At 39.4% G+C, this 26819-nt stretch overlaps 1 protein-coding gene across 1 annotated transcript; it reads left to right on the top strand.

Annotated features, from left to right (window-relative positions):
- Positions 1-13821: 13821 nt before the first annotated feature.
- Positions 13822-25800, top strand: GPRC6A (G protein-coupled receptor class C group 6 member A). Its single transcript, XM_068396245.1, is given in 8 exon segments — positions 13822-14015; positions 15603-15906; positions 17791-18618; positions 21468-21680; positions 23120-23243; positions 24668-25578; positions 25581-25742; positions 25744-25800. Coding segments are annotated over 8 exon segments (2793 nt in total).
- Positions 25801-26819: the final 1019 nt, after the last annotated feature.

A 26819-nucleotide genomic window follows, 5' to 3' on the forward strand; every position in this document is an offset into this window, starting at 1 on the left:
AGATGTGTGTTGATATGGGTTGCTTGCTAAAGGGATACTAGATATGTTCAGTAATGGTTAGGTTCCTGGTGGGCAGGGCACTTTCCAAACCACTGGCATTAACTAAGCAAGTTTGTTTATTTCCTACTCTGTTTAACACACTAAGCCAAAGGAGGTTGTGTATCTCCTCAGCCCCAGCCAGTCACAGCTAGTCCTTTCCTTCACCCGGAACACCTTCAACACCACCTGTTCAACCTGCTACATATTTTGAAAACATCAGAAAGGTCTTTGCTATGTCTTTTATCAACACAGAATAAGTGAACAGAACATTTGTGCAGGATTTTAACAGTGCATCCCACTGCAATCTGAACTAATGCGTGCTCCAGTTAATGGTGTACTGAAGTGATGGGTGGGTTATTATGATGGTAATCAGTAAAGGGTACTATAAGAGACAGGTCTTATTGCTTGCTTCCTGCATCTGATTTGCCCTTGGAAAAGTCACCTGCTCTATCTGTAAAATAAAGTTCAATGGTTCCGTGGGTTCAGTTAGCCTGTAAATCTTTTGGAGGAAGAACTATTTCTTATTATGCATAGTGCCTAGAATAGATGCTTATAGTCTCAAACTACAGAAGTATTACAAGTAATAGTATATGCTGATATTTATGAAAAGGAACATTACAATTATCTTGCACAGGACAAAGAAGTTCTTAATTTTTTATAGACATAGTTTTTTTCTGACTTTTCTATTCAACCCTCCTATTATTCTTTGTAAGATCTCCACAAAAGATTCTCTCATAATACTTTTATTTCAACAGTAAGGGGATCCCACAAAGAACCTTGTCAATCTCATAATACTTTCTACTTTGGGGTGAAAAATTATAAGACATGGTCACAAAGACTAGCCTTTGGTCTTTACCTGGCTACATTTTTAATTTTTCATATATATGCATATAAACTTGCAGAAAACAGACACGGATTTATCTGCTCATTTATCTAAATTCCAATCAAATGCTACTGCTACACTTCATTAAAAATGAAGCACTTGGACACGCACTGTTTACAAATGGGAAATAACATAAATAAAACAGACTGAATAAGCGCTAGACCTGGTGAAAACAGGAAAGCTCTCATGGGAATGAAATTCATGATGAGAAACTCTGGAGATTATGTTTCTTCAAAACATTTTGTATTGGATAGATGGTATTAAACAATTCTGACCTTAAAATTCACGTATGAAACTTTTGTTGATCACCTACATATGTGTGTAAGAAGGATTTTTTTCTCTGATATTTTATATAGCTCACAACAGGCACATTAATGGCTACTGAAAGAGCAGTAACTTCCTCAAAACCTCTATTAATGTAGTCCTGGAAAGGCAGTTTGAAGAAGTGCTTTTAAAATTTCTGTGCCTAAGTTAGTCTTCAAACAAGGATATTATTGGTAAGGTGAGCATAGAGGAAGCTGTGTACTTCTGTGCAAAAGGGCTTGGGAGAGGGATTACCAGTGACAGTGCATCAGTGTTAAATCCTCTGAAACATAATTTTCCAATGAGTGAACAAGAACCAGAGATGTTTTCCTTTTATCCTCTTTTCTTATCTCACAGAATAAAATTATTTTTAAAGTGAATATTTGTTTGAATAGATCCCCTCTTCTTAAATTTTGAATGTCTCTTCAATTTATATTTTCTGATTACTATGTGGCTACTATGCCAGAAAATGCAAGATGACTCCAAACCTAGAGAAGCATAACTATGGGCAACCTCCGGGGGTCAGGGTTTGGGATTTTCTGTGCGTAACTGCTACAGAGAATTTCATTCTTCTTAATGTAGATCACTGTCCAGAGGTGAACAGGCCCAGGATGAGCGCTCCTTTTTCTTATCCTGTTATAAAGGGATTTTTCTGTTGTTGATAAGTGGTAGGGTAGGTGATACAACAATCATTGTCAGGCTCAGTGATATCTAGTGTCATGATGGGCAACTAGGAAAAAAATAGATCAAGTTCACACATTCATACAACTTTTCATTCTGCCTCCCTTCAGAGACTGCACTATTTAAAAGAGTTCCATCATCAACAAGTCCATTTAATCCTTAAAGCACACCTTGTCAGTACTGGTAGGGAAGGGGATTTGTTTTGCCTGTCATTTAACAGTAGACCAGTCATTTAGGAATCAAAATAAAGGCTGTATAATAATTACTATTAAGAAGATTCACTTGTTATTATAGTAGAATTTTTTGTTGTTTTGGGTTTGGGATTTTTGTGCATGAGAAGCAATAACGGTACCGTCATAGTCTTGCAATATTTAAATACAACAAGGTAGTCTTTCACTGGCATTCAAACTTGACATCTCTTTTTCTACTGCTCTACTATTTTATGTTTTAAACCAGTCCACCAGCGAGCACTGAGCATTAGTCTGTGGTCAAAATGCATGACCTGTGCAAGGACAGAGGATGGGAGGGGTGAACAACTGTTTGACGTACATATACTGAATGATGTGTCAGGAATACTATAATATAATAGATAGTTGTACTCATGACAAAATAATTCTGGAATTGTTTTCCTCATTCTAGCTGCTTGCTTTTGCTTGCTACTTGGATACATGTACAAAGCTAGTATTTCTTGCAGATGAGCTATTTCCTTTTCTATTTCTTTTCTTTCATTCTTCCATTAACATTTATATCTTAATAATGCAATGCATATGTTACATTGCCATATAATGAATGTGCTGTCTTCAAAGACCTTGGTAGTTAACAGATTGCATTGTCTTTTGAATTTGAAGGTCTGTTGGTGCATTCCTAAACATGATAGTCTCACAGTTAATCTGGAGATCTGGCATGGTTGAGTCCTGGAGGGTACAGATCAGTCTAATGTAGCCAAAACACCTCTGCAGAATTAAGCTGTGAATTACTCTGGTGTAATTCAGAAAATAATTTAGTTTTCTGTTTCCTGATATCTCACTAATGAGATAGGACTAGATGTGATACCTGTGCAGAGACCTTTCTTACTGCCTCACTTCTTGGAATCATGTAATTATAAATCACCTTTCATTAATCTATAGATATATTCACAGACTCTAATAAGAACTAATGGAAATGCTACCTACCGCTATCATCGTCACCACCATCATCATCACTATTATCACCATCATCATGTTTTTATTGTGCCTGGTTGATGATTTATGAATACTTGTATGTGGAAATAATGACATTACCTGTTAAAAACAAAACATTATCTCAAGAACAATGAGAACATTTCTGCAGCCTTTCAGGATATAAAGGGGGCTTACAAGAAAGACGGAGAAAGACTTTTTACGAAGGCCTGTAGAGACAGGACAAAGGACAATGGTTTTAAATTGAAAGAGGGTAGGTTAGATTGTATCTAAGGAAGAAATTTTTTACAATGACGGTGGTAAGACACTGGAACAGGTTGCCCAGAGAAGTTGTGGATGCCCTGTCATTGGAAGTGTTCAAGGTCAGGTTGGATGGGGCTTTGAGCAACCGATCTAGTGAAAGATGTCCCAGCCATGGCTGGTTGGAACTAGATGATCTTTAAAGGTCCCTTCCAGCCCAAATCATCCTACGAGTCTAAGAATCTGCTGCCCATGTACAACTTGTTAGACAAATGTACGTTCAGAATTCCTCATCCATGTAAACAAGAATATTTATTCTACAGTTTTAGAGAAAGTAGTATCTGCATTTTAATGTATTTGAGGTAGATGAAGGATTTTAATGAGTTTAGATATTAAAGTTATTATTAGTTCATAGTACAACTTTAGCAGCCATTGGTTATGAAATCACAGCTGTAGTTTCCTTAAAATCAAGACTCTTTTTAAGTTTATGTTTTGGTTTTCTGAGGTGCCTCACAAATACAATTTTTCTTATCACTAGGAATAAAGTGAAAACAGAACTTCCCCAGAGAGTGATGGAAATCTACGTAAACAAGTTGATGTGTGAAAAGAAGGAAACGATACTGATTTTAAAAAAGAACAAAACAGATGGGAAAACACTACATGCACTGGCCTCAAACTCCTGAAGTTCTTTTTTCTCCCTGCCCCTCTGGATTATAAAGCTGATAAAAACCCCTTTTGGTGTTGAGGGAAGGAAAATCTTTAGAGCAACTGATAGTACAAGGTTTTATGCTTATCCGTTCAGATTTTAAAGCATATCCATCTAACTGAAAACACTGATAAAGGAAGTAACCTTTTAAAAATACAGATATTTAAATATACCTCTAGGAAAAAGCTACTTTCTTTTTTCTTTTTCAATAAAGCTTCCTTACTTTCTCTGAAATCACGCAATTTCTGTCTTGCTGTGTGGCAATAACCATTTCATCAACATAGGTCACAATGGGAGTACCTGAAAATTACAGGAAATTGAATGCCTGAAAATCTACTCTGCAGAGATGTAAAATAAAAAGCTGAAAAATTCACATAGCTAATAACTTTTTCTTTCTGCCCTTGGTTGATTCTAGTCAATTCTCGCTGTCTTTTGGATAGCTGCTGACATATTGTTTCTTCTTCAATTAATAAAGGTAATGATAGTTGTTCTACCACCCTCAGCTTTAAAGGCTGGGTGACTGCAAAGAGATTTAATACCAAACTTAAGATCAGTCATGGTTTTATGTACTGCTAACTACTTTGTATGTATTCTAAAGACATGGATAAGCAGAATGCTTGGGGAAATAAGTGCCGATTAATGATTTTATGCATTCTTGTGGTATGTCTTCAAACACAATTTCTTATCAAGGAGCAGAAATGACTTAAAGCAAAGTCTTGTTTCCTATTTTCTCATTACCCAAAGTTAGTATTTTTGTTTATGTGAGCTCTCCTTAACCAACAGTGAACAATATTCTGTAGGAAGTGTGTAGACTGATATGTTATTCTACAAGATTTAAGAGTTAACATTTTAGCAGGAAACATTCCCAATGGGGTTTTTTTTGTGAAACTTTTTTTTCTCAGTCTTGAACTCTGAAGATTGAAGTCAGTCTCCAGAGTGACTCGTGCAGATTTGCTGTTTGGGGTTCTTTTCCGTATCTGAAAGGAATTTTTATGAGTGTCACCTGTTCTGCCTGTATTCTCTTTGCAGATGTATGTTTACTTTTATAACACAATCAGTTAAACCTTCTAAGGGGAGCTGGGATCTTTTAAGATCTCAAAACAAAACCAAAATAAATAAAAAAGTCCAGAATAAGGGTGACAATGACAACCTTGAATCATTTCTCAAAAAAAAAAAAGACAAAATAAGTTGAGAGCTGAAGTCCTAGGGTCCAAAAAGTTTGAAAGTCAATTTTAAATGTATTTAAGCATCAAACCTAAACTGATTTAACTAACACATAAAAACTATCTGCCTTCAGGAATCTTGGCTCTTGCATGCAGAGCTCCTTACAGCTGAGTAAGGAGGTCCTAACAGCTTAGCTGCTGTATGAACATGAGGAGATTTAGGTTCTCAAAAACAGAGTCCCCCAAGACCAGTTGGCTGAGCTCAGGACTGCCTACAGTAGCCTGTACTGAGAGGACCCTCAAATCCCACTTGTCTCTTCTACAGTTTGGCACCTATGCACACTAGCCCTTCTACCCAAAACTGGAAGTAACTTTATCACAGAATCACACAATAGTTGAGGTTGGAAGGGACCTCTGGAGATCATCTAGTCAAATCCCAGTGTTCAGGGAGAAGGTAAACAGATATGTACTTGCTCAGATATGTGGTTTCAAGACAGTGACAAGACCAGGACAATCAGGGCAAGTGAAAACCAGCCCTTTCCCTGGTGTGACATTCTAGATCCTGTCAGACAGCACATTTGGGAGACATGGACTCAATTTTCTCTTCTATCATCTGAAGAGGTTTAAACCCATGTTTTCCAAAAGTGTTCTTGATAAAGTATGCTGAGGGAGGGAAGCAAATGACTTCTCATTCTTTCCTATGCTGATATTTCCCCAGAGTAATTGAAGGCTTAGGCCAGAGAGAAAGCAAGTATTTCCATGATATATTTTAGTGATGAAGGCATTCCCTTAAAAGCAGGGTCCACCTGACCTTCAGTCCCTGCTCCCAAAACTGAACCTTTTTCCATTTCTCTTGTTCTAATTGCTGCTTAATATTACCAGTTCTGTTTCAGCTCCAAAATGACTGAAGCAAAGTGCTCACATTTTTAAAGGAATTTATGTGAGAGTTAAAAAATTACTAAGTACTATTTGCAAAAGTGATTTAATGAGAATTAACACAAGGTCACCAAGATGGCTATTTGGATTTAGGTAGCTATCTGTCCCTTTAACAGTCTATATCCAAAATTAACACACTCAGATCCCCCACACAGTCACTTCCTTTGGAGATGTCTAAAAACTGCAACCACTTATGTTTTTAAATTCCTATGAACCTAATTCTATTTTAAGCTGTGTTCAGTATTAACAGTGCTGAGACGTTTGGCATCAACTTCTTACCTACTTGCCATGAGCATTTTCATGCGAGATGATCTCCAGCACGTCTTTCTTGTAAAGCGGTGTTTCCAGAATGTGGCCAATATACTAGGTAATACACCCGTGGGAATTTCTGAATATACTGACTCTCTGAGGAGGATTCCTCATGCTCAGGCTAGAACGGCTTTCTCAAACAAATCATCAATGACATTCCAGTGAGTAGAAGGCAGTGGGAGCAGAAAAACTTAAGTCCCCTCCTTTATGTAGCAAAGGTCTCACTATAGGATCATGAGAAGTCATTGGCAGCAGAGCTGGACCCCCGGCCTCCAGACTCTCAGGAGAAAGCCCAAATATCTAAGCTAGAGATTTTTCTTTCCCTCTGGGTGGCCTTTCACTACAGGTTGAGCCCAAATGTTTGCATTGTCGATACATGAATGACATTTTTGCTCTCTTGTTTTCCAATTAAGACAGAAGGAGGTGGAACAAAGGAGAGAAATAAAACCTGATGAAGAATTCTGAAAATGGCATTTCCATCAACTGTGTCATTCCTACCATGCTGGCTTTTATGAAAAATTGTCATGCATCCATCCTATGCAGTTGACTGTCATCTTAGCTGGGTGGCATTGGAGCAGCCTTGCTAGATTATTTTGAAAAAAACAGTTCATTTACAGAGAAATTAAATTTTGGAATGACTAAAAATATTTGTCCTCAACATCAGAAAAGGCAAATCCACTTCATTTTTCATGTCAAAATTGTATTTGACTTGAAATTTAATCTAAGTATATTAAAATATCAGAGAAGATAAACGAAACAAATATCTCTGCTCTGAACTCAAAAAAAGTAGAAATTATTTGTATTCCCCCCTTCACAACTCTGCTTTAATTTCCTGTAGATCTGCTGTAGCATAAACAGCAGAGGTGCACTGAATATGCACAACACTGACTATTGACTTAAACACTTTCTGAAACACAAATTACTGTGTGGCTGCCCAGGACTGCGCTGACAGTCCAGGCAGGAGGCTGAAGGCACTATCACGGCCCTCCTCTGGGCAGACGTTCCACTATCTCAGTTTTCCACCAGAAGTACTCCAACAAGGCTATTTGCATCGAGGGAAATTCAACTTTCAGAGAAAATCAGGAGGCACATTATAATATTGTGACCTGATAAAGAACAAAAGGACTCGCCCTCTCCATCATGCGGCTCAGCTGACACGCTCTAGAGGACAAACCCAATGAACTTGAAAATTGAATTAGTTTGTTTCTCAGGAATTAATGTGAGCACTTGGCTTCTATCCAAATTCTATTTCACTGTTGATGTGTTTTTAATTTTTAGTTTTTGTTTATAATAGGCCACAAGTCAAAATAATGGGTATTCTCCCTCCCATTCTTTAATTTTAATATTTAATATTTAGCTATGTAGGGTCTCAGTAAACAGAATAATTTTTTAAAAGATAAATCAAATTAAGTCATGAAATATGTGCTTCTTTTTTTTTCTCCATTTTTTAAAATTCCTCAAAAGAAACTCAGTAATCCAAAATCATTGGGTTAAATACAATGGTTCTATTGGTGTAGAAAGCTGGCAATCCAAACCAATATTCACTCTTCTCAATATTTTGACCGCAGCACTATCTACTGTCTTTATCAGTATAGATGTAGTCTATCATATTGAAAGGAAATGGCTCCATAAACTGATTGCATGGAAAATAAAATTATTTCACAAGGGACAATTCTTTCTTCCTGGCCTGGAAGGTGTTAACATACTCATTTGTAATGGCTTCTCTGATGGAAACAATGGTTGCTTCCAACTGTACAGGGGTTTCTAGTGGTGATTTTGGAGAGCCGTTCCACACGTTTTCCTTGCTATTTCTGGTTTTTGAAGTGTTCTCAAATTCTGCTCATAGTCAATATATACTGAGCTTCCCACTTTGACTCTTTGGTTTTCTTTTCAGTAGATTAGCCTTCAGCTGGCCTTTCAGCCTCAGTTGTGAGGCGCACCAGCTCCCGTGGACTTCAGTAAGACCGTGAAGGAGCAGCCAGGCTACCTGGGAGCCTTCCAAGCATGCTGCTTACTGCCCTAAAACAAAGGCAAACCAAGAGGTGGCTTGCTGCCCAAAGCAATGGGATACCGTATCAGCTCTTGAGTAGAAGGGAGATGGCAGCAAAGACATTTCTACTGAACAGCTCCCTGGTGGGTTGAGGCTTCTGCAACCACAGCATTTACAGTATTGCCAGGCTCAATTAGATTTGTGTGAAAACTAATACTTTTTTAGATAGAAACCTCATACAAGTTGTATTCCTCTATTGCAGCATTGATTTATACTCAGACTTGGCTTAGTTTACCTTGTTTTCTCTTGTCTGGTTGTTATATTATTACTTATATCAAAATACCCTGTATAATCTTCACCATAAGTGAAGGATGTTAGTTATTCTAAAGAGTTTATGATCTGAATGGAAAGGCAATATTGTTCTCTGTTTCACAGATATGATATGAATCGGAAGTTTAAGTCTAGAGTTTCAAGCCATTTTGGCACTGCTGAATTTGAGAGAGAGATGGAGCCTTTCAGAAACCTGGCTATGAACACATGACTAGGGTTGGGAAGTCATGGCAGAAGTCTGTGCAGATCAGGCACAAGATATCAGTGGTAGAACTGGCAACAAACTACTCTGTTCAAAATTCTGGCTCATCTTCCTTTCTTTATGGCTTATGTCTTTCCCGGGAAGAATCCGAGAGGGGGTGGTCACTCTTAGCTTACACAAGCATCAGCTTCCCTGCAAATGATGGGATTTTATTTGAACGCTGATGGGTTCTCCAAACAGGGCAATCTCCCTTGTGTCAGGGTAGGTCCTGTCTGAGTGAGGAGGGGTTATCCCACTCTTTTGAATAACAGTGAGAATATCCAAATTTCTTCTTTCTTTCCTTACCTTTTGCGTATGCCTAGCAGAGGATTTAGCTCTCTGCTGTATGTTGGTTTGGAAACAGCACAATTAAAAGCAGTTTAAAATAGAAAGTGATGAAAAACGTCTTTCTCCTTTAACAGTATCTGACTGGATGGGCTTTAGAGAAAAGATATTCCCGTTGGAATCTAACCCATTAACCCATTATCTAACCCATGAAAAATAACAGCTAGGACAAAGAAGTTCAGCCAAAATCTTGATGTTTGTTTCCTGCATCGTATAGTCTCTCTTTGCTTGACCAAGCTACTGACAGTTTCAAAACTTCCTTCCACACAAAAGCCATAACCTGTCAAGGCCTAGATGCTGCAAAGATGGGAGACGCAGGTGGTCTATTTACAGGTAGCCACTGCTCTGAAGGTACACTCAGTTGGTCTCATACTGAAGTCCCCCTGTCTTCTCTTGCACATTTTGGATTGTGGAGCCCTTTAATAGGTGTGGCACTGTTGCCAAAAATGTATTAACTATAAATTTACAAGAAGTCACCTGAAGGATTAGTGCTGAGCTTGACAGGGCCATCTTCCAAAACCCACCTATTATGGTCCTTCTCAAAGGGAAGTTGAAGTTCATGTGGAAAAAATAGCCATTTTGGCAGGGTAGCAGGTAACTTTGGGGCATACAGAGATACTAACAGAGTATCTTTATCTCCCACCAGATCCTCCAAAGCCTCTTAGAATTCATCTGTGGCTCTCAGAGTAGCTCTGGGTTTTGTAGGTCCCGTTTTCTGCCTTTGCACAGTCCATTAAAGGCTGCTTTCTAGAGACGATGGTACTTCAAGACTTCACCTGAATCTTATGCTTGATTCTACCTGCCAGGAAATACTCCTATGCAGATGACTGTTGAAGTCTAGCAATGTTACAATAATACCTCACTAAAATTTAAGCAAAGAACATTTTGTACTATGATCTTCTTTCTATTATTATTACTTAAGTATCAATGAAAAAGGGTATTTGCAAACACTTCCAGTTAATTCTGCAGTACTAGGTTAGGCTGAGTTATCTCAGTAATTCTTCTAAGTACTTCTCATCACTAGCAGTAATTATGAGATACAGGTCTTGAAAACAAACTATAACAATAAAAACCCTTCCCTGTGAAAATACTCTACACTGTGATGTAAACTCAATGTAGTTGAATTTGAAGCATACCTCATTTTGTGGCATTTTTATAAATAACATGAAATTATGCGCCAATTACATGTGCTGTTTATTTTCTCAACTTCCAGTTTCCAAAGTGACCGAGTAAGAATTTTTATTTGTAGGTAAAATCCTCTTCTATAGAAATTAATAGCTTTTTAGAGGCTGGCCAGAGTAAAGTTTCTTTTCTGCTTCTAATCATAAATTATAAAAAATTTGAAGTTTCAAATTATCAGTACTGTATTTCCATTGAATCTTCAATGCAATACTTAGTGTTAGGTCCTTAAAGTTATATTTTATACTAGAGGCATATGGCTGAATATTTCTTGTGGCTTGCTTAAGGAAATTACTAGCTCCAGTCTTATGCTTTAACTACATAAAATATACACAAGGTTTATATACAAAGTTCTATGCAAAGTCAGGGAAAAGGAAACAGCAGAATATATGGAGCCAGGCTTTAGGGTGCATTACCTGGATGGAAAGGAATGAGTCCATGAACATTTGTAAGTGAAAGCCTCATAACTCAAGGCTAGAGTCTGACTACCCTTACGCTGCTATAAGGTGAGATGAAAGCTTTTGGAATAACTGGAATTTTTGCAAGTCAGTACAGAAGCAGAATAAACTGATATCATCATCTGCCCATAAATGCATGTGATCAGATAGATACATTAAAGAAAATGCAGGCAGCTGTTTACTATATGTCCTGACCCAGAAGTGAGAATGCCACATGGCAAGAAAGAAGGCAGATGAAAGAAACACAAGCTGTTTTATTACAACAAAGAAGATGCTGAATGGTGACTTAACTGGGGATTAACATTTGCATTTGCAAGTAATATGTCTGTTGCATTTGCATTTGCAAGAAATATCTCTGTTGTAAATGAATACTCTAACTACAAAGAGACTAGTGAGAAAAAAAGCAAAATATAATCACTCAAATAATTTATATGGTATCATAGAATCATAGAATTGTTTTCGTTGGAAAGAATCTTAAGATCATCGAGTTCAACCATTAACCTAACACTACCAAGTCCACCACTAAACCATGCCCCTAAGCACCACATCTACTCGTCTTTTAAAGGCCTCCAGGGATGGTGACTCAACCACTTCCCTGGGCAGCCTGTTCCAATGCTTGATAACTCTTTCCATGAAGAAGTTTTTCCTAATATCCAATCTTAACCTCCCCTGGCACAACTTAAGGCCATTTCCTCTCATCCTATTGCTTGTTACCTGGGAGAAGAGACTTAAGAGACTTAACACCCTCCTCGCTACAACCTCCTTTCTGGTAGTGGTATACAGCAATAAGGTCTCCCCTGAGCCTCCTTTTCTCTAGACTAAACAATCCCAGTTCCCTCAGCCACTCCTCATAACACTTGTTCTCCAGACCCTTTACCACCTTCATTGCCTTTCTTTTGACTCTCTCCAGCACCTCAATGTCTTTCTTGTAGTGAGGGGCCCAAAACTGAACACAGTATTCAAGGTGTGGCCTCACCAGTGCTGAATACAGGGGGACAATCACTTCCCTAGTCCTGCTGGCCACACTATTTCTGATACAAGCCAGGATGCTATTGGCCTTCTTGGCCACCTGGGCACACTGCTGGCTCATATTCAGCCCGACATTGATCAATACCCCCAGGTCCTTTTCCACCAGGCATCTTTCCAGCCACTCTTCCCCAAGCCTGTAGCAGTGCATGGGGTTGTTGTGCCTCAGTTGCATGACCTGACACTTGGCCTTGTCGAACCTCATACAGTTGGCTTCGGCCCATTGATCCAACCTGTCGAGATCCCTTCCTACCCTCAAGCAGATCAACACTCCTGCCCAACTTAGTGTCATCTGCAAACTTACTGAGGGTGCACTCGATTCCCTCATCCACATCATTGAGAAAGATATTGAACAGAACTGGCCCCAGTACTGAGCCCTGGGGAACACCACTTGTGACCGGCCGCCAGCTGGATTTAACTCCATTCACAACAACACATTGGACCTGGCCATCCAGCCAGTTTTTTACCCAGGAAAGCATATGCCCTTCCAAGCCATGAGCAGTCAGTATGCATTATGCTTGTCAGAAAAAATATGTACAGACATACCATTTCTCTTTTTTGCTTGCCAGAAAACAATCCTTGATTCAAATTTTCTGTGTAAAACACAGCTTTTTTTTGTAGTACAATCATAGACAGTAAGCACTATGACTGACCCTATTCTTCTGAGATTGTTTTGGCATACTACCAAAACAAGCAAAATCTGAAGAAGCCATTAGAAGAAAACAGAGAAACAAGCTGATGTCAAGAACAGAAAGGGATTATTGTCAAATCTGTCTCTCTTACGTAAATTGGTACTGTTCAGTAGCATCAGTCATGTTTCTGTCCTAAAGAAGTTCATTTTAGTGTTTATGGTTGGAGCTTATGAAAGCTGGGAGACCACCCTCTGCTTCTCTTTTCCCCCAGTTCCTTTCTGGTGCAGCATCCGATTCCTGCGAATCCGAGGGGAATGGTGGCCCTGAGAACAGCTGCTTCCCGGTCCTCCCACAGCGCAGGAGCTGCCGCTCGTGTGCTGCTCTTCTCAGTCAGAGGTGGAAGAGAGTCTGCTTCCCCCTGCCAAAAAAATAGGACTAGTATTATGTTTTCCCACTGTTCTGTGTTTATCAGATTAACCAGAAGCAGATTTGGCCTGGCTTGTAAATACAAAACCTGGTCCAAGGCCCACTGAACATCCTGGGAGCTGTATGCGCATCAGAATCATGAATATTAGTTTATCCAAACTATTTTTATACAAAGATTTTAAAAATTATAAGAAAAGGGTTGAGAGAAAAGCAGTCTTTTGATAGTTTTGGGTTGGGTTTTTTTTGGACCAGAATCTGATCTAAAGCACACTGTGGTAAGAGGGTCTTTTTTCAGTACTCCTTGGACCAGACCCTTAAAATATGGTTGCAGCAATATCACTACCATATTACATGATTGCTTCTTCTCACCCTGCACTCAGTTGGAAGGTATTCAAGGCAAGCCCAAATTTATACCAAAAATATTTGTCATGTGTTTCAGATAAGGCATAATAAACTTTGGACACAGCAGAACAGATTTTATGTCGAACATTTCCTTTTAAACTCATTTATCTTTTTCCCTCCCTCTTCACTCTCACACCCCTACACCCTCACATTTTATGTGACAGCATTGCTTTAGTACCTTCAATAAAATAGCCTCAGCCAGTGAAGCAAATACAAGCACCTTGTGAGGTGTGACCAACTTTTGAGTGCAGCCCTTTTCCTTTGCTGCTGTTTATAGATGACATAGGAGCCCTTGTTGGCCCGGCAGCTCGCTTAATTGGCTTAGAGCTGGTAGTGAGCAAGTGAAACAGAAACATGGCACTCGTTACCTTTTTGATCCCCTGCTTTGTGATCGGCACTGATATCGCTTTCTCTTGCCAGAATACTCATGACTTCGTGGGCGCCAGTTCTCCGGGGGACATTGTTATTGGAGGCTTGTTTGCAGTTCATAGCGAAATGCTGCATCCAGAAGAACATCCCATCAAGCCAGTAATTCAGAACTGCGCTGGGTGAGTTAGACTGGAAATTGCATATCTAGCAAAGATCAGATCACTGACATTGGGTATGTACTTCTTATATGAAGATCAACAAAATCTGTTTCTCTTGCATTTTTAGTCTTTAAAAAGACCTTGGACATCACATAAATTGTGCATAACATAATGCAGGATGACAAAGTATGGCAAAGTTACAGTAAAAAATACTGTGGCTGCCTCAGGAAGGGAATGAGTATTTGATCCTGCTTCAATCTTCATACATAATCAAATAGCCCTGGAGGTTTGTGCTGAACAATCATTTAACTTCCATGTAAATGCTAATTTGTTGTTATATGTCTGAAGTTCTCTGCCGTGCAGTTGTTCATTATGTGATATAAAGTTGAACTTAGATGAGTTGAACACAGGCAGACTGTTCCATTTTACCTAAGCACATGCTAAAGTACATCCCCCACCTCACAGAGCAGATCAGTTGTGATGTGTGATAGCACTTTGCTGACTAGTTTGTAATTATTATTGTAATTACTGCAGTTATTACACTTTGTATTATAATTGTGGCATTATGTTATAGGACAGACTGTATAGACACCATGTTATGTATGCATTCAGGTTCAGACTGTGCATCAGAATGTTTATTTTGTTGGCTCCAAATCCTCCTGCTCTTGAAACATCATTTTTTCTAGAAAGAATGCAAAGGAAACCTGGTGAAGAACTTTATTTTAACTGCATACTAACCCTTTCCCAGGAATTCCGAACATGCATTTCCTTTAATTTTAATACAGGTGCAAATCTTCACATTTTATTTGAATTTTACCTACAGCTTAATCCCACTTCTGAATGTAATTATCAGCTGGACATGCAGGTATCCATCTGGATTTATTTCAAAATGATGATGAAGTTGATAATTTTGTCAGTCTTCCACTATTTTTCTACGGAGTCATAAATTGTCTCAGGTCCATTTGAAATTTAATTTAGTTTGTAAGATCTGTAAACTTTAGGGAAGCTAGCCTGAGAGGAGGGTTGGTTGTATTGCAGACGTTTTGTGCTAGCGCAGTTCTGATCAAGTGCCTGATATAATATCCACTGGAGATAACGGGAATAGCTGCACTGACTTCATCAGGTTTAGAGAGGATTTTAGGAACGTTGATGCAACCGCTAGAAGACCTCAACCTCTGAAATATTTTCTTATATTCTGAAATATTTAGTCCTTTCTTTTCTCTGTTTCATGCTTTTGGTGAAAGTAAATTTTTAAAAAGTTTATTGGGCAGATGGAGTAAACTGAAACAGCCCCACTGACTTTGACAGATGCTTCCTGAAGATATCACTTGCAGTTTTTCATGTACTATGAAATTTGGGGTTTAGTACCTGTTTTTTCAGAAAATATTTTTTATTCAGTTATGTTTTAAACTTTGTGCTTATTTTGCTTAATCTCCCACTTACATGAGACAAAAAAGAAGGGTTTCTAAGCTTTTGTACGCTAAAACCTAAGCAAATCACACAAAACAGTAGTTGTCAAGTTACAAGGGATATGCTCAAAACAGACTCTGCTTTGGCCTTGTTCCCAGCAATGTTTTTCTAAAATAAAAATTCTGTGTTTCCTGACAGCTTCGAAATTCAAATTTTTCTTCAGACACTTGCAATGATACATGCTATTGAAACGATCAACAATTCAACGCTGTTATCTGGAGTTACTCTGGGCTATGAAATCTATGACACATGCGCAGAAGTTACAAAAGCCATGGCATCTGCTCTGAGGTTTCTGTCTAAATTCAATTCTTCTGAGGATGTTGTAGAGTTCAAGTGTAACTACTCAGACTACGTCCCGAGAGTTAAGGCAGTCATTGGAGCCAGCTACTCGGAGGTGTCGATGGCAGTTTCAAGGCTGTTGGCTTTGCAACTAATCCCACAGGTAGGTTTGAGGGAGTGATTTAATTTTGGACAGAGGGTCAAATATACCGTGCTTAGAATAAAGGTGTGGCTCTGATCACAGAGATTGCAAAAGCTACATGTTTGTTACAGGGCAGGACTTGGCTCAACCTAAGGACATCAGGAGGGGTGCGATTCAACTCCAAATGGAGGGCTTGATCCAATTGCCTGAACAAAGGCAGTTAGGGCTATTTTATATGCCTGAGGCACATGCGTCCGAGCGCTATTTCAGGATGATGCTGGGCTCTTGTCAGCCTGGCAGTGCCATGAGTCAGTCCTGCTTGGCTGTGCCAGTTACTCCAGTGCACCTTGGATGACACTCAAGGGCTTAGTCCAGGCAACTGAGTTACACCGACCATGTCTAGTCTGGCTGGTGGTGAATATGACAATACCCAATCTCAAGCTGAAAAAAAAGGACAAAATCAAATTTGACCAGAAATTTGGAAATTCTCTCCTGCCTGAGAGAGATTCGATTTTGGAGTCTGTTATATCTATGTACAGGGAAGTGAGGAATATTGGTCAAAACCACAGTTTTACTCCTGTTATTCTTCAAGTAGTTGTAGAAAAGGGGAAATACAACTCTCTAGATCCATACTGGTCCTTCCCAAAACATCCTTTTCTATTTCTGACCTCTCTAGGATCAGTACAGTTCCACAGTTGCACTGAGGCCAGTGCTTACATTTCTACTTTCACCATTGTAAAAGAGTTGGGGTCAAGGCCAGGACCAACAAGGAAAAAGGAAATCCACTTCCACACCATCCTGTGTTGCAGGTTGGGTTTGGCAATTTGACATAAATTACCTCACTGAAAAGTAGCAACATAGTAACCAAGCACATGGAAAAGACGCAAAATCTGAATTAAACATAACTTCTCACTGAATCTCCTCCTCTGCAAGGGTAGGAAGTAATTATGATCTCCAGCTTCACCACAAGAACAATATAAGTATGGAAATTAAAATGCCACACTTGAACATAAGCAAAAGGCAAGTGATGAAACAAATCTGCATTGGGAAGTAGAGATGGAAAAGGTGACCCAGCAGATTTTTCTCATCAATAGCATCTGTAATGTTCAGACAACAGAAAGATTCGGTATCCCCTCCAGACAGGTGACTCTCTTTTTGGAAAGCTTAGATTTATTTTTAAGAACTGTCAAGCAATGTATGAAATATCAGTGTAGGAAAAAAACCTCCTACAAACAAATAGAAAAGAATTAAACTAAAGAGATTTAAATAACAATGTTCCATTTACCTTTTTTTTTTTTTACATTCACAAGGAAAAGGTAATAAATCTTTTATATGGAAGAATCATAGCATTCTGTAGTATTCGTTACTGTTGGTTTTTCTGTGAGGTTCTCCTAACAGACTTAATGATCCTTTTAAATTGTATTAATTAAATCTTGGAGAGAACATATATATTTGGGTGAACCATATTAACATCCTCAGTGACAGAAAAACGTTGTAAAATATAAGGGTACTAGCAATTTGAGTAATAACTCAAATAATACTTAATGCTTCCAATGTTTCAAATATTGTTTTGAATAGCATGTTGATGGTATCTGAACAGAATAAAACAAAATCCTTATACCAGTATAATTGTCATATCCATTTTGAAAGGTTTTATTCTCTGCATTTACTGAAGTACTTATGTGCATGAGGATGAAAATAGCGGAAGCAGTACTGGGCATGAGTCTGCATCCGAAGAGCAGGGTGAGGGAACCTGCCCCACTCGGCTGCACCCTGTTGATGTTCAGTCACAGGAGGAGGGAGCCCTGGGTCAGGCTGGATGAAAGAGCAATCATGGCAGTTTTGGATCTCTTGGCGTCCTTTGCAGGAGACCTCTTCCGTAACTGAATTGTTCACTCTTCCTAGGTCAGTCCTGTGTCATCTGCTGAAATCCTCAGTGACAAAATACGGTTTCCTTCTTTCTTCAGGACTATCCCCAGTGATTTCCACCAGACAAGAGCAATGGCCCACTTGATCTGTGAGTCTGGGTGGAATTGGATTGGAGTAATAGCCACTGATGATGACAATGGGCGCTTTGCTCTGGAGAGCTTTGGGGTCCAGGCCATGGCAAACAACGTTTGCATAGCTTTTAAAGAAATGTTGCCTGCCTATCTCTCTGACAACACCTTTCACACCAAAGTTGATCACGCAATTGAGAAGATTGTCAAGGAAACCAGAGTAAATGTTATTGTTGTCTTTATGAGACAGTTCCATGTGCTCAAACTGTTTAAAAAGGCAATTGAGAGGAATGTAAATAAAATCTGGATTGCAAGTGATAATTGGTCAGCTGCAGTCAAAATCAGTACAATTCCCAATATCAGACAGCTGGGGACCATTGTGGGATTTGGATTTAAAAGCGGAGACATGTCCATGTTCCAAGACTTCCTGAGAAACCTTCGTGAAAAGCCCACTGAGAACAACAACTTTTTATATGAATATATTATGCTTTTGTCAGTTTGTGCACACCTGGAACACCATGATTTTCAAACGTGCATTTCAAACCAGTCCCAGGATGATCTACTGCAAAATGTTGAAAATAAACATCAGATCTGGAGAGATGATTTTTTGAAAGCTAACATTGAACCAGGATTTATCCATAGTACTATACTTGCAGTTTATGCCATCGCTCACGCCATTAAAGGGCAATGCAAATCTAGAAACTGCAAGGATTCCTCTGCCTTCACTCCCTGGGAGGTATGATGTTAATTCTTTCAGGTCTTATTCTCTTGCAAAACTGTCATCTCATTTTTGCTCCCACATTCCTGGATTTACTATCTTGATCCTTTTATTAAATGACTTTTTGTTCCTTTTTCCTGCCCTTTTTTCACCAAGTGAAATCACAGACTATGTGCTAGAGCAGCACTATGTAACTGTTGCAGTGCTGAGAACTAGAATCCAGTTTTTTTTCCTTTTTTTGGCCCACGTAGACACAGAAGCTCCTGATGCTAAGCCATGGCTGTGTTCTGCCATAGACAAAGAACAGTTACTGCGTTTCACATACAGATAGCTAACTGATCGTGAGTAACTGCATACCTGCCGTCTTCGTGGTTACAATAGCAATGGCTGTAAACACATGACTCCACAGGTGCAGAAGGGATCTTTAGCTGCTGGGCTTCATTAGCTACCCTAACACTTAACCTGTCACCTTCAAAGAGCACACAGAGTAGTCATCAGCTTGGATGAAGGCTCCAGTCTGTAGGCTCCTTGATGAAGCCTCTTGCTAGCTACTGTTGTGGGACACAATAAAATGTATAGTCAATATATAGTTGACTTATCAGCTATTCAGCTACTAGTAGTTGGTCCTGCTGCTGCAAACCAGTGTAATACACAGCAATGAGTGCTCTTGAGAGATGGGGATATTGCAGGACAGGAGCATCACCAAAGAGTTCCATTTCTCCCCCCCCGCCCCCGCCCTCTCACACCAGTGTCTCTGTTTGTCTGAATTCAGGTATTTTCCTCTATAATGAATCTTTACTTGAAAGGGAAAATGCAATAGACTATTCTTCTGTCTGATCTTGATTTGTACCGAAGTGACCGGTAGGAAAACTAGACACAATCTTTAAGATGGGTGAGGTACTTGTTATCAAACTCTACTGGGTGGGAAAAGAAGAAAATAAACCTGACCTGACCTTTTACCCAAGAACCTGCTCAGGAGTATTCACTTTTACACACTTTTACTCAGAGGATTAAACAAAAGTTCATTTAAAAGTCAAACAACCACTGAAGCTCTCTGACTTGCTCTGACCTCTTATCCTAGGTCAGGGCAGGTCAAACCAAGATAGGGAATTTGCAAAAACAAAGAAACCCAGTAACAATCAGACTCTTACATGAATTTGTAAAAGCAAATGGGACAAATTCAGGACAGCTCTACAGGGGATGCAACTTTATGGAGCTGCATGTACATCATTGCTGCATTAAATGCCAAACCACCCAAACTGAAAGTCCTGTTAAGAGGCTAAGAACTCATGAAGAAAACTAAAAGAGATAGTTATTCCCCCTGTGCTCTTTTCATAATACATTTCCTCTACACTAAATTTAAACCCTCTAGAAATAGATATATATGTATAAAGCTTAGGATGCAACTAATCCACATCACACATCTCCACATACAGAGAAATGACAGAGGCATTGGTGTCACAGACTTTGCAAAAATAACCATCAGTTGCATCAAAATATTGCTAATTATTATCCCCTTCTCTCTGAAGCTCAAGATGTATTCAAAAAGCTCCTTTTTTCCCATATTATAAGAGAAATTGGAAAAGTGTAGAAGAGAAAGATTAAATGACTAGCCCGAGTATATACAATAAAAAAATTCCTTTTCAGTCCCTCACAACTATGCAACATCCAACTCAAATGCAATATTGGTTAGAAGCACACTTTGGTTCTTCATAAATCAGTAGAGATGCAATGAGAGTATATGAACTCTAAAAAAAATTATGTTATACTTAAAAAAAAATGACATGTTGTGTACACCAGATGTGTTATATACATATATTTACCAAAGCCCATTGAAGTAATATACCTGTCAGTATGTTCGTTAAATACGAAAAATATCATAAATGAATCCATGTAAGAGCTTGCTTTTCAAAGGACAGTCGAATTCAGCCTTTCACTAAAACCTTATGGTTTTTTCTTTTTAATTAATCCCTGTTGCCGAAAATTGTTAGACCTGAAAAAGTATAAAGCCTTTGCTTCAATTAAGAACCACGGTAGCTAATGAAAGTCCTTCTACGGTCTCCCTATGTCCTTCTATGAATTGAGAGTGGGTTATATGTGCCTTAACCTGTCCGTTTCTGGATTCACACAGAACTTTTTGATCTGGCTGTTTGTGATGAGGGAGAGAGAAATTTCCTCTTGAACAGAGTGGGTTGCAGTATGAAGTTGGACAGTTGCCTTATCGAAGCACTCTTGTTTTGATATTCCCTACAGTATATCAAATATGGCCTGGCTGTATATTGCCATCGTGCCATTGATCACTTCATCTGAGCAAACTTGTATGTATTGTTCATTTAACAGTCCTGAGTCTCACCTTGCAATATACAATATCAGTCAGAGTCACAGCTGAAAACAATGTTAGATATTTCCAGACACACTGTGGGATGTTACTGTGGAAGCAAATGTTGCCCAGATCAATCTGGTGACAGTAAAGTAAGAACAGGAGCACCACTCACAGTCATTCTTTACAAGAAGAGGAGTTCCAAAAGGCCATTAGTTGTTGCAAGCAAAGATCTTTTCTTTCCCATCATCATACCAAAATTTCCAAGGCTGGAAAAAAGTTACTAACATGAGTAATTGTACACATTGCATAGAGTTAAGAAATAATTATTTTTTTATTAATAGGTAAACAGGATTGTCTGAATAATGTAATTCTGTGTAGGATAACAAAATAAACAATTATAAAGATGCCTTTTAATTTTAAGATTTCTTTTACTCCTAAAAAGCAACATTTCTTTTTAACTTGACATTGTCATACAGATGTTAAACTAATGAGTTTATCACACTGACATGATACTCACGTATGTTATCCTTATACTTATGTTCAGCTCCTTGAAGAACTTAAAAAAGTTACAGTCATTGATGATGATAAAGAAATCAAGTTTGACTCCAACGGAGATATGAGCACCAGTTACAATGTACTGCTTTGGAAGGAAATTGATGGCCACATGGAAATCACCACTATGGCAGAATACGACCCAGAAAAAGGTTACTTTATCTTTGAGGATGAGGAGAAAAAAAAAGAACTTCTGGATTTAAGGGTAACTTTTAATTTGTTGACATAACATGTGACTTTTTCTTCATATGTTTTCTTCTCCCTCCAGTATTTGCAACTGAAGTATGTGTCAGCTGGAAAGCTCTCTTGTGGTTTCATGTTCTCCTTTTAGAGCAAAGACTCCTCTCTGGGTTTATTCGACCACTTTCAGGCACCCTGAGAAACACGTTAGCCTGTAAGCAACCTCAATGATTTGAAATTGAGTTATTTCTCCAGAATGCTCCTAGAAAGTTTCCTAAGTTGAGCAAATCAGAAGCTATATCTGTCCTAAGGATGCTATTCCAGAATCTTGAAAATGGGGTTCAAAATAAAAAAATGACTGTATATAAAAGCCTCCTCTCTTACATACTGCCACCATTTATTTTGTACATGAAGACTCATATCTGTTGACTTTACTGTTTTTTTTTTTTTTAAAAAAAAAAAAAAGGTTTCGTTGATTATTTGTTCTTGTAATAGCTGGGGTCAGCACGACTACAGAAATCTGAAGTAGGTGACACCGCCTGGAGCCCTGGCACTGGTGTAGACAGGACTAGTGGGTGACCCTGGCTAGTTCCAGCTGGATAATTTGTTGTCTGTGCGTGGGTGGAGGTCTTGGTTTATTGTGCAGCTCTGTGCTGCAAAGTATTCGTCACTAATGGGACTGGGAGAGGCTGCTTATTAGATGGACTGAATTCTAGTCCCAGCATGTGGACTCAGCTGCTAGAAAGGGCTGCGGACAGAAGAACACCTCAGATCTTGTCCCTTTTTGTGACACTGCCCAGGATGGCAAGGAAATGCCTCCATCTCCTTGTGAGCACCGTCTTGGAGGGAGAAGAAGTAGCCGTGTCCCACAGGACTGCTTCTGCATTTTACAAAAAATTGTCTTTGGAAGGAGGACCTGAACTCAGAACTTGAGAGAGGGCCCTGATCACACATCCCAGAGTAGTGCTTCATGGCTCATGGATGAGCTGCCGAGGGTCAGGAACGTCAGAGCAGCAGTGCAAAGCGCTCGCCGAGGTATCTCCCCCACGCTCAGAGCAGCCAAGCAGGGTTTCAGGATCTCACTTGTGAAGCAGTCTGCTCAAATCCCCCATCAGATGCTTCTGGGCTTTCTTTGCAGCTGATCCTCAACAGTCTAAATCCCAGGTTCAAAGCTGGATGAGACGCTTAGATCTGGATTTTGAAGGTACAGACAATTCCACTGATTGGCACTTAGGGCCAAAAAATGAAATTATCAGGCAGATAATGCCCCATCCTGTCACTTGTTGACTATGTAGAGAAAATAGAAGGAACATAGGGCCTACAATGCCTTTTTTCAGCATCATATTCATATTCCCTTAAAATATGTTAGATACAAAATTATAGAATTACTGGAGGTTTATTTTAATGTTTCTTAATAATTAGCTGTGCCTGAGCTGATTTTTTTTTGTTCTCTGCACACTGCAGAAGGTTCAGTCAACATGCTCCCAGCACTGCAGGCCAGGACAGATGAAAAAAGTTACAGAAAGCCCACACACATGCTGCTATGAGTGTGTTTACTGCCCAGAAAACCATTACAGCAATCAAACAGGTAAGGAATTGTGATCCAAATAAAGGTTTATTTAGACATCAATAGAATTGTTTTGTCTGGGTACAATGTGCTTGGCAACTTTGGGTATAACTTTGGAATGGGATTAAAATATTTGTTTATGATCAGTTTCCCAAATACAAGTGTTCAGCCTACAAAACTTGGTTTAATTGCTTTTTAGAAGACCAAACATAAAGCAATTAGATTTTCCAGTTGATTAGCATTTTTCTTTGTTAGTATGGAAAGTCTGGCTGAATTGTCAATGAGACTGACTCTCATTAAAACAGAGCCCTGCTTCCCTGTCTTTCTGCAGTACACCCAGTCCAATAAGGAATACATTTTTTATGATGAGGGTGGTGAGACACTGGAACAGGCTGCCCAGAGAAGCTGTGGATGCTCCCTCCCTGGCAAAGTTCAAGGCCAGGTTGGATGGGGCTTTGAGCAAACTGGTCTAGCGGAAAGGTGTCCCTGCCTGTGGCAGGGGTGTTGGAACTAGATTATCTTTAAGGTCCCTTCCAACCCAAATCATTCTATGAGTCTATGAAGTTCAAGGGTTATGTATTTTGCTTACCAGCATATTTTTTGTCTTACCAGGGAGTGCTGCAAAGTTTCATATAACTGTACAGTAATATTTTCTAGCATCAAATCTGATGTGTACTTTAGCACTGGTTCATTTATGGGTTTGACCAAAGTTTTTTAAAGGGGAAAATTAGATACGGAGGACAGAGATGGAATTAAGAAATTTGGGGTTCAAGGTACTGTTAATATCCTGAGAGGAGAAGGAAAATAAATTTTATCTTTTTAGTTCAAATAATTGTGAAATTTCTCCATATCAGAGAACAGGAATTTTAAAGCAAAAGAACCTTTCAAAGCATAATCTAAAGCAGTGTTTATTCCTGCTGTTGTATTTCAAAAGCTGTCTGTAAAGAGAAAGTTGGGGTTTTTTTTTCTTGTAGAAACAGGTAAAAGAAAGAAACATAGTTCCAGTTTCTGCAAGATAATCGATTCAATCTCAAGTCATCGTTCAGGTTTCAGTTAAAGTTTGCCTGTCCAGAGCCCTGGCCAGGTCACGTACCACCCATCAGCAATGACCAAGGCAGTTCTAGGACCCTGCTCATTCTCCCTGTCCCCTCCCTGCCCCGGCTGCAAGCAGCCCCTGCTCCCAGCTGTCAGGCACTCCTCCTTGCTGCTGCCACCTCTGCCACCTCTGCCACCTCTGCCACCACTGCCACCACCACCACCACTGCCACCGCAGCCCTGCAGCTCCTCCACCCGGACACCGACAGCAATAGGCGGAAGCAATCAGCCCTGGTTATTCCCCTTAGCTTCCCTTCCCACATTCCTCTTGTATCTCAGGCCTCGATAATCCACTTTGCAGTTTATTTACTTCGGGTTTCTATGTTATCTTCCGTCTTTTCTGCTTTCAGATATGGATTACTGCTACCGATGTAACAACAAAACCTACTGGGCTCCTCTCAACAGTACCACATGCTACAGAAAGACTATCTATTTCCTCACCTGGACTGACTGGTTTGCTGTTTTCCTCCTCCTCCTCTCCGCTTTTGGGGTTCTGTTGGTTTTGTCAATTAGTGTAATATTTACTAAAAACTCGAGCACACCGGTTGTAAAGGCATCTGGAGGTCTAACCATCTGTTACATTATTCTCTTCAGCCACCTCTTAATTTTTTTAAGCACAGCCTTCTTCATAGATGAACCCACAGAATTCAAGTGTAAAACTAGGCAAGCCCTCTTTGGCATAAGTTTTGCACTCTGCATTTCATGTATTTTAATAAAGTCACTAAAAATTTTACTAGCCTTCAGCTTTGATCCCAAGCTGCAGAATTTCCTGAAATGCATATATAAACCTGTTCCCATTGTGGTCACCTGCACTGGAATTCAAGTCATCATTTGCACCTTCTGGCTAATATTTAGGGAGCCTTTTGTAAAGCAAAATTTCTCAATCCCAAGAGCAATCATTCTGGAGTGCAATGAGGGCTCTATTGTGGCTTTTGGGATCATGTTGGGCTACATTGCTGCCCTGGCCTTCGTTTGCTTCATATTTGCCTTTAAAGGTAGGAAGTTACCAGAGAACTACAACGAAGCTAAATTCACCACCTTTGGCATGCTAATTTACTTTATAGCATGGATTGTATTCATCCCTGTCTACGTAACTACATTTGGCAAATACCTGCCGGCAGTGGAAATCATCGTTGTTTTAATATCCAACTATGGAATCCTCTGCTGCACTTTTCTCCCAAAGTGCTATATCATCATTTGCAAGCAAGAAACAAACACAAAATCTGCCTTTCTCAAAATGATTTACACTTATTCCTCCAAGAGAGCGCAGGCAGCGTTGCTATTAGTCAGATTTCTTTGGATTCAAAGTCTTCCAGCTCCCGAGCTACTGTCTCAGACTCGTGTAAATCTGAGAAAAACTCTGTGAATGGAAACAGCCATTTCCAAGTGCCTGGGCAGAGACTAATAAAAGGGGAAGTTCTTTCTAAAAAATACTGCAAGGACTATGGCCAGGAAAAAGACTCTCCAGCATATGACTGGATAATGTTAAAGTAACTAGAAGGTGAAAAGCCATCTTTGGGAGCCATTTCCTCTTTCAGGTCTCTTTCCTTTTGGCATCCCCAAGGAGAGCAGGCCACATGAAATGCCTTTTCCTCACAAACTTAAGCGGTTATCCATTACCAGATCTGAAAGGCTTTCCTCCCTCACAGAGTCCAGCCCTTGCTCCTGAGGGCACCATGAGGTGCAGTTCCCTTCAGCAGCTCCCTTCCTTCCCTGGTCCGCTCACACATAGACCTGTGGAACCTATTCCAACATCTCACTTCCCTGAGTGAGGCAGAAGCATCAGGAGATTACTGTTTCTCACAGACACGTAGGTGGGCACATATGGGTTTAACCCCGAGGTTTTTTTGTGTCTTTGATGCCCAATTGTTTAAGGAGCTCTTCTCCTCACCTGTCTCTGCTTCACAGATCAAAGAGAAACTCTCTCTCAGCCTTTGTTTGTTAAGATAAACAAGCCCAGTTCTTTAGTCTCCACTTTTAAGATAGGCTTTCCATTCTCCTGAACATCCAAAAGCAACCCTTTTCACCTGGTATCAGTTAACCCTTTTTTTTTTTTTCTCCCCAAAATTGCTCACCTTATTCCAGACGAGTGCTGCAGTAACTTTTAAAGTTCCTTGTATTTGCCAGGATGATAATGAACTATAGACAGATCTATATAAAAATTAAATAATTTCTCTGGAGCTCTGTAGTTATACGAATGTTCATCTACTTTTTCCCCCCCATACTCAGAGGAAATACACTGACTCAGTTCATGCACCTCCCCTCTGATGAATGAGGAGAGAGGACCCACTGTGTTTGTCCCCAGGTATCCTTTTAGTTGAGGATGTAATGTCAAAACTTATAAACACTAACTGATTCATCTCATTAGCATAAATAATGTAATGACCAGTATCAGCATGAGCGCATCCTGGGAATTTTACCTTTTTTGATACGTATTTTTAAAATCCGATTTTCATTAAGAAAATGACAATGCACCATTCTGATATGTAGAAATAGCAGAAG

The sequence above is a fragment of the Nyctibius grandis genome, chromosome 1 (genome assembly GCF_013368605.1).
Source record: "Nyctibius grandis isolate bNycGra1 chromosome 1, bNycGra1.pri, whole genome shotgun sequence".
Lineage (NCBI taxonomy): Eukaryota > Metazoa > Chordata > Aves > Nyctibiiformes > Nyctibiidae > Nyctibius > Nyctibius grandis.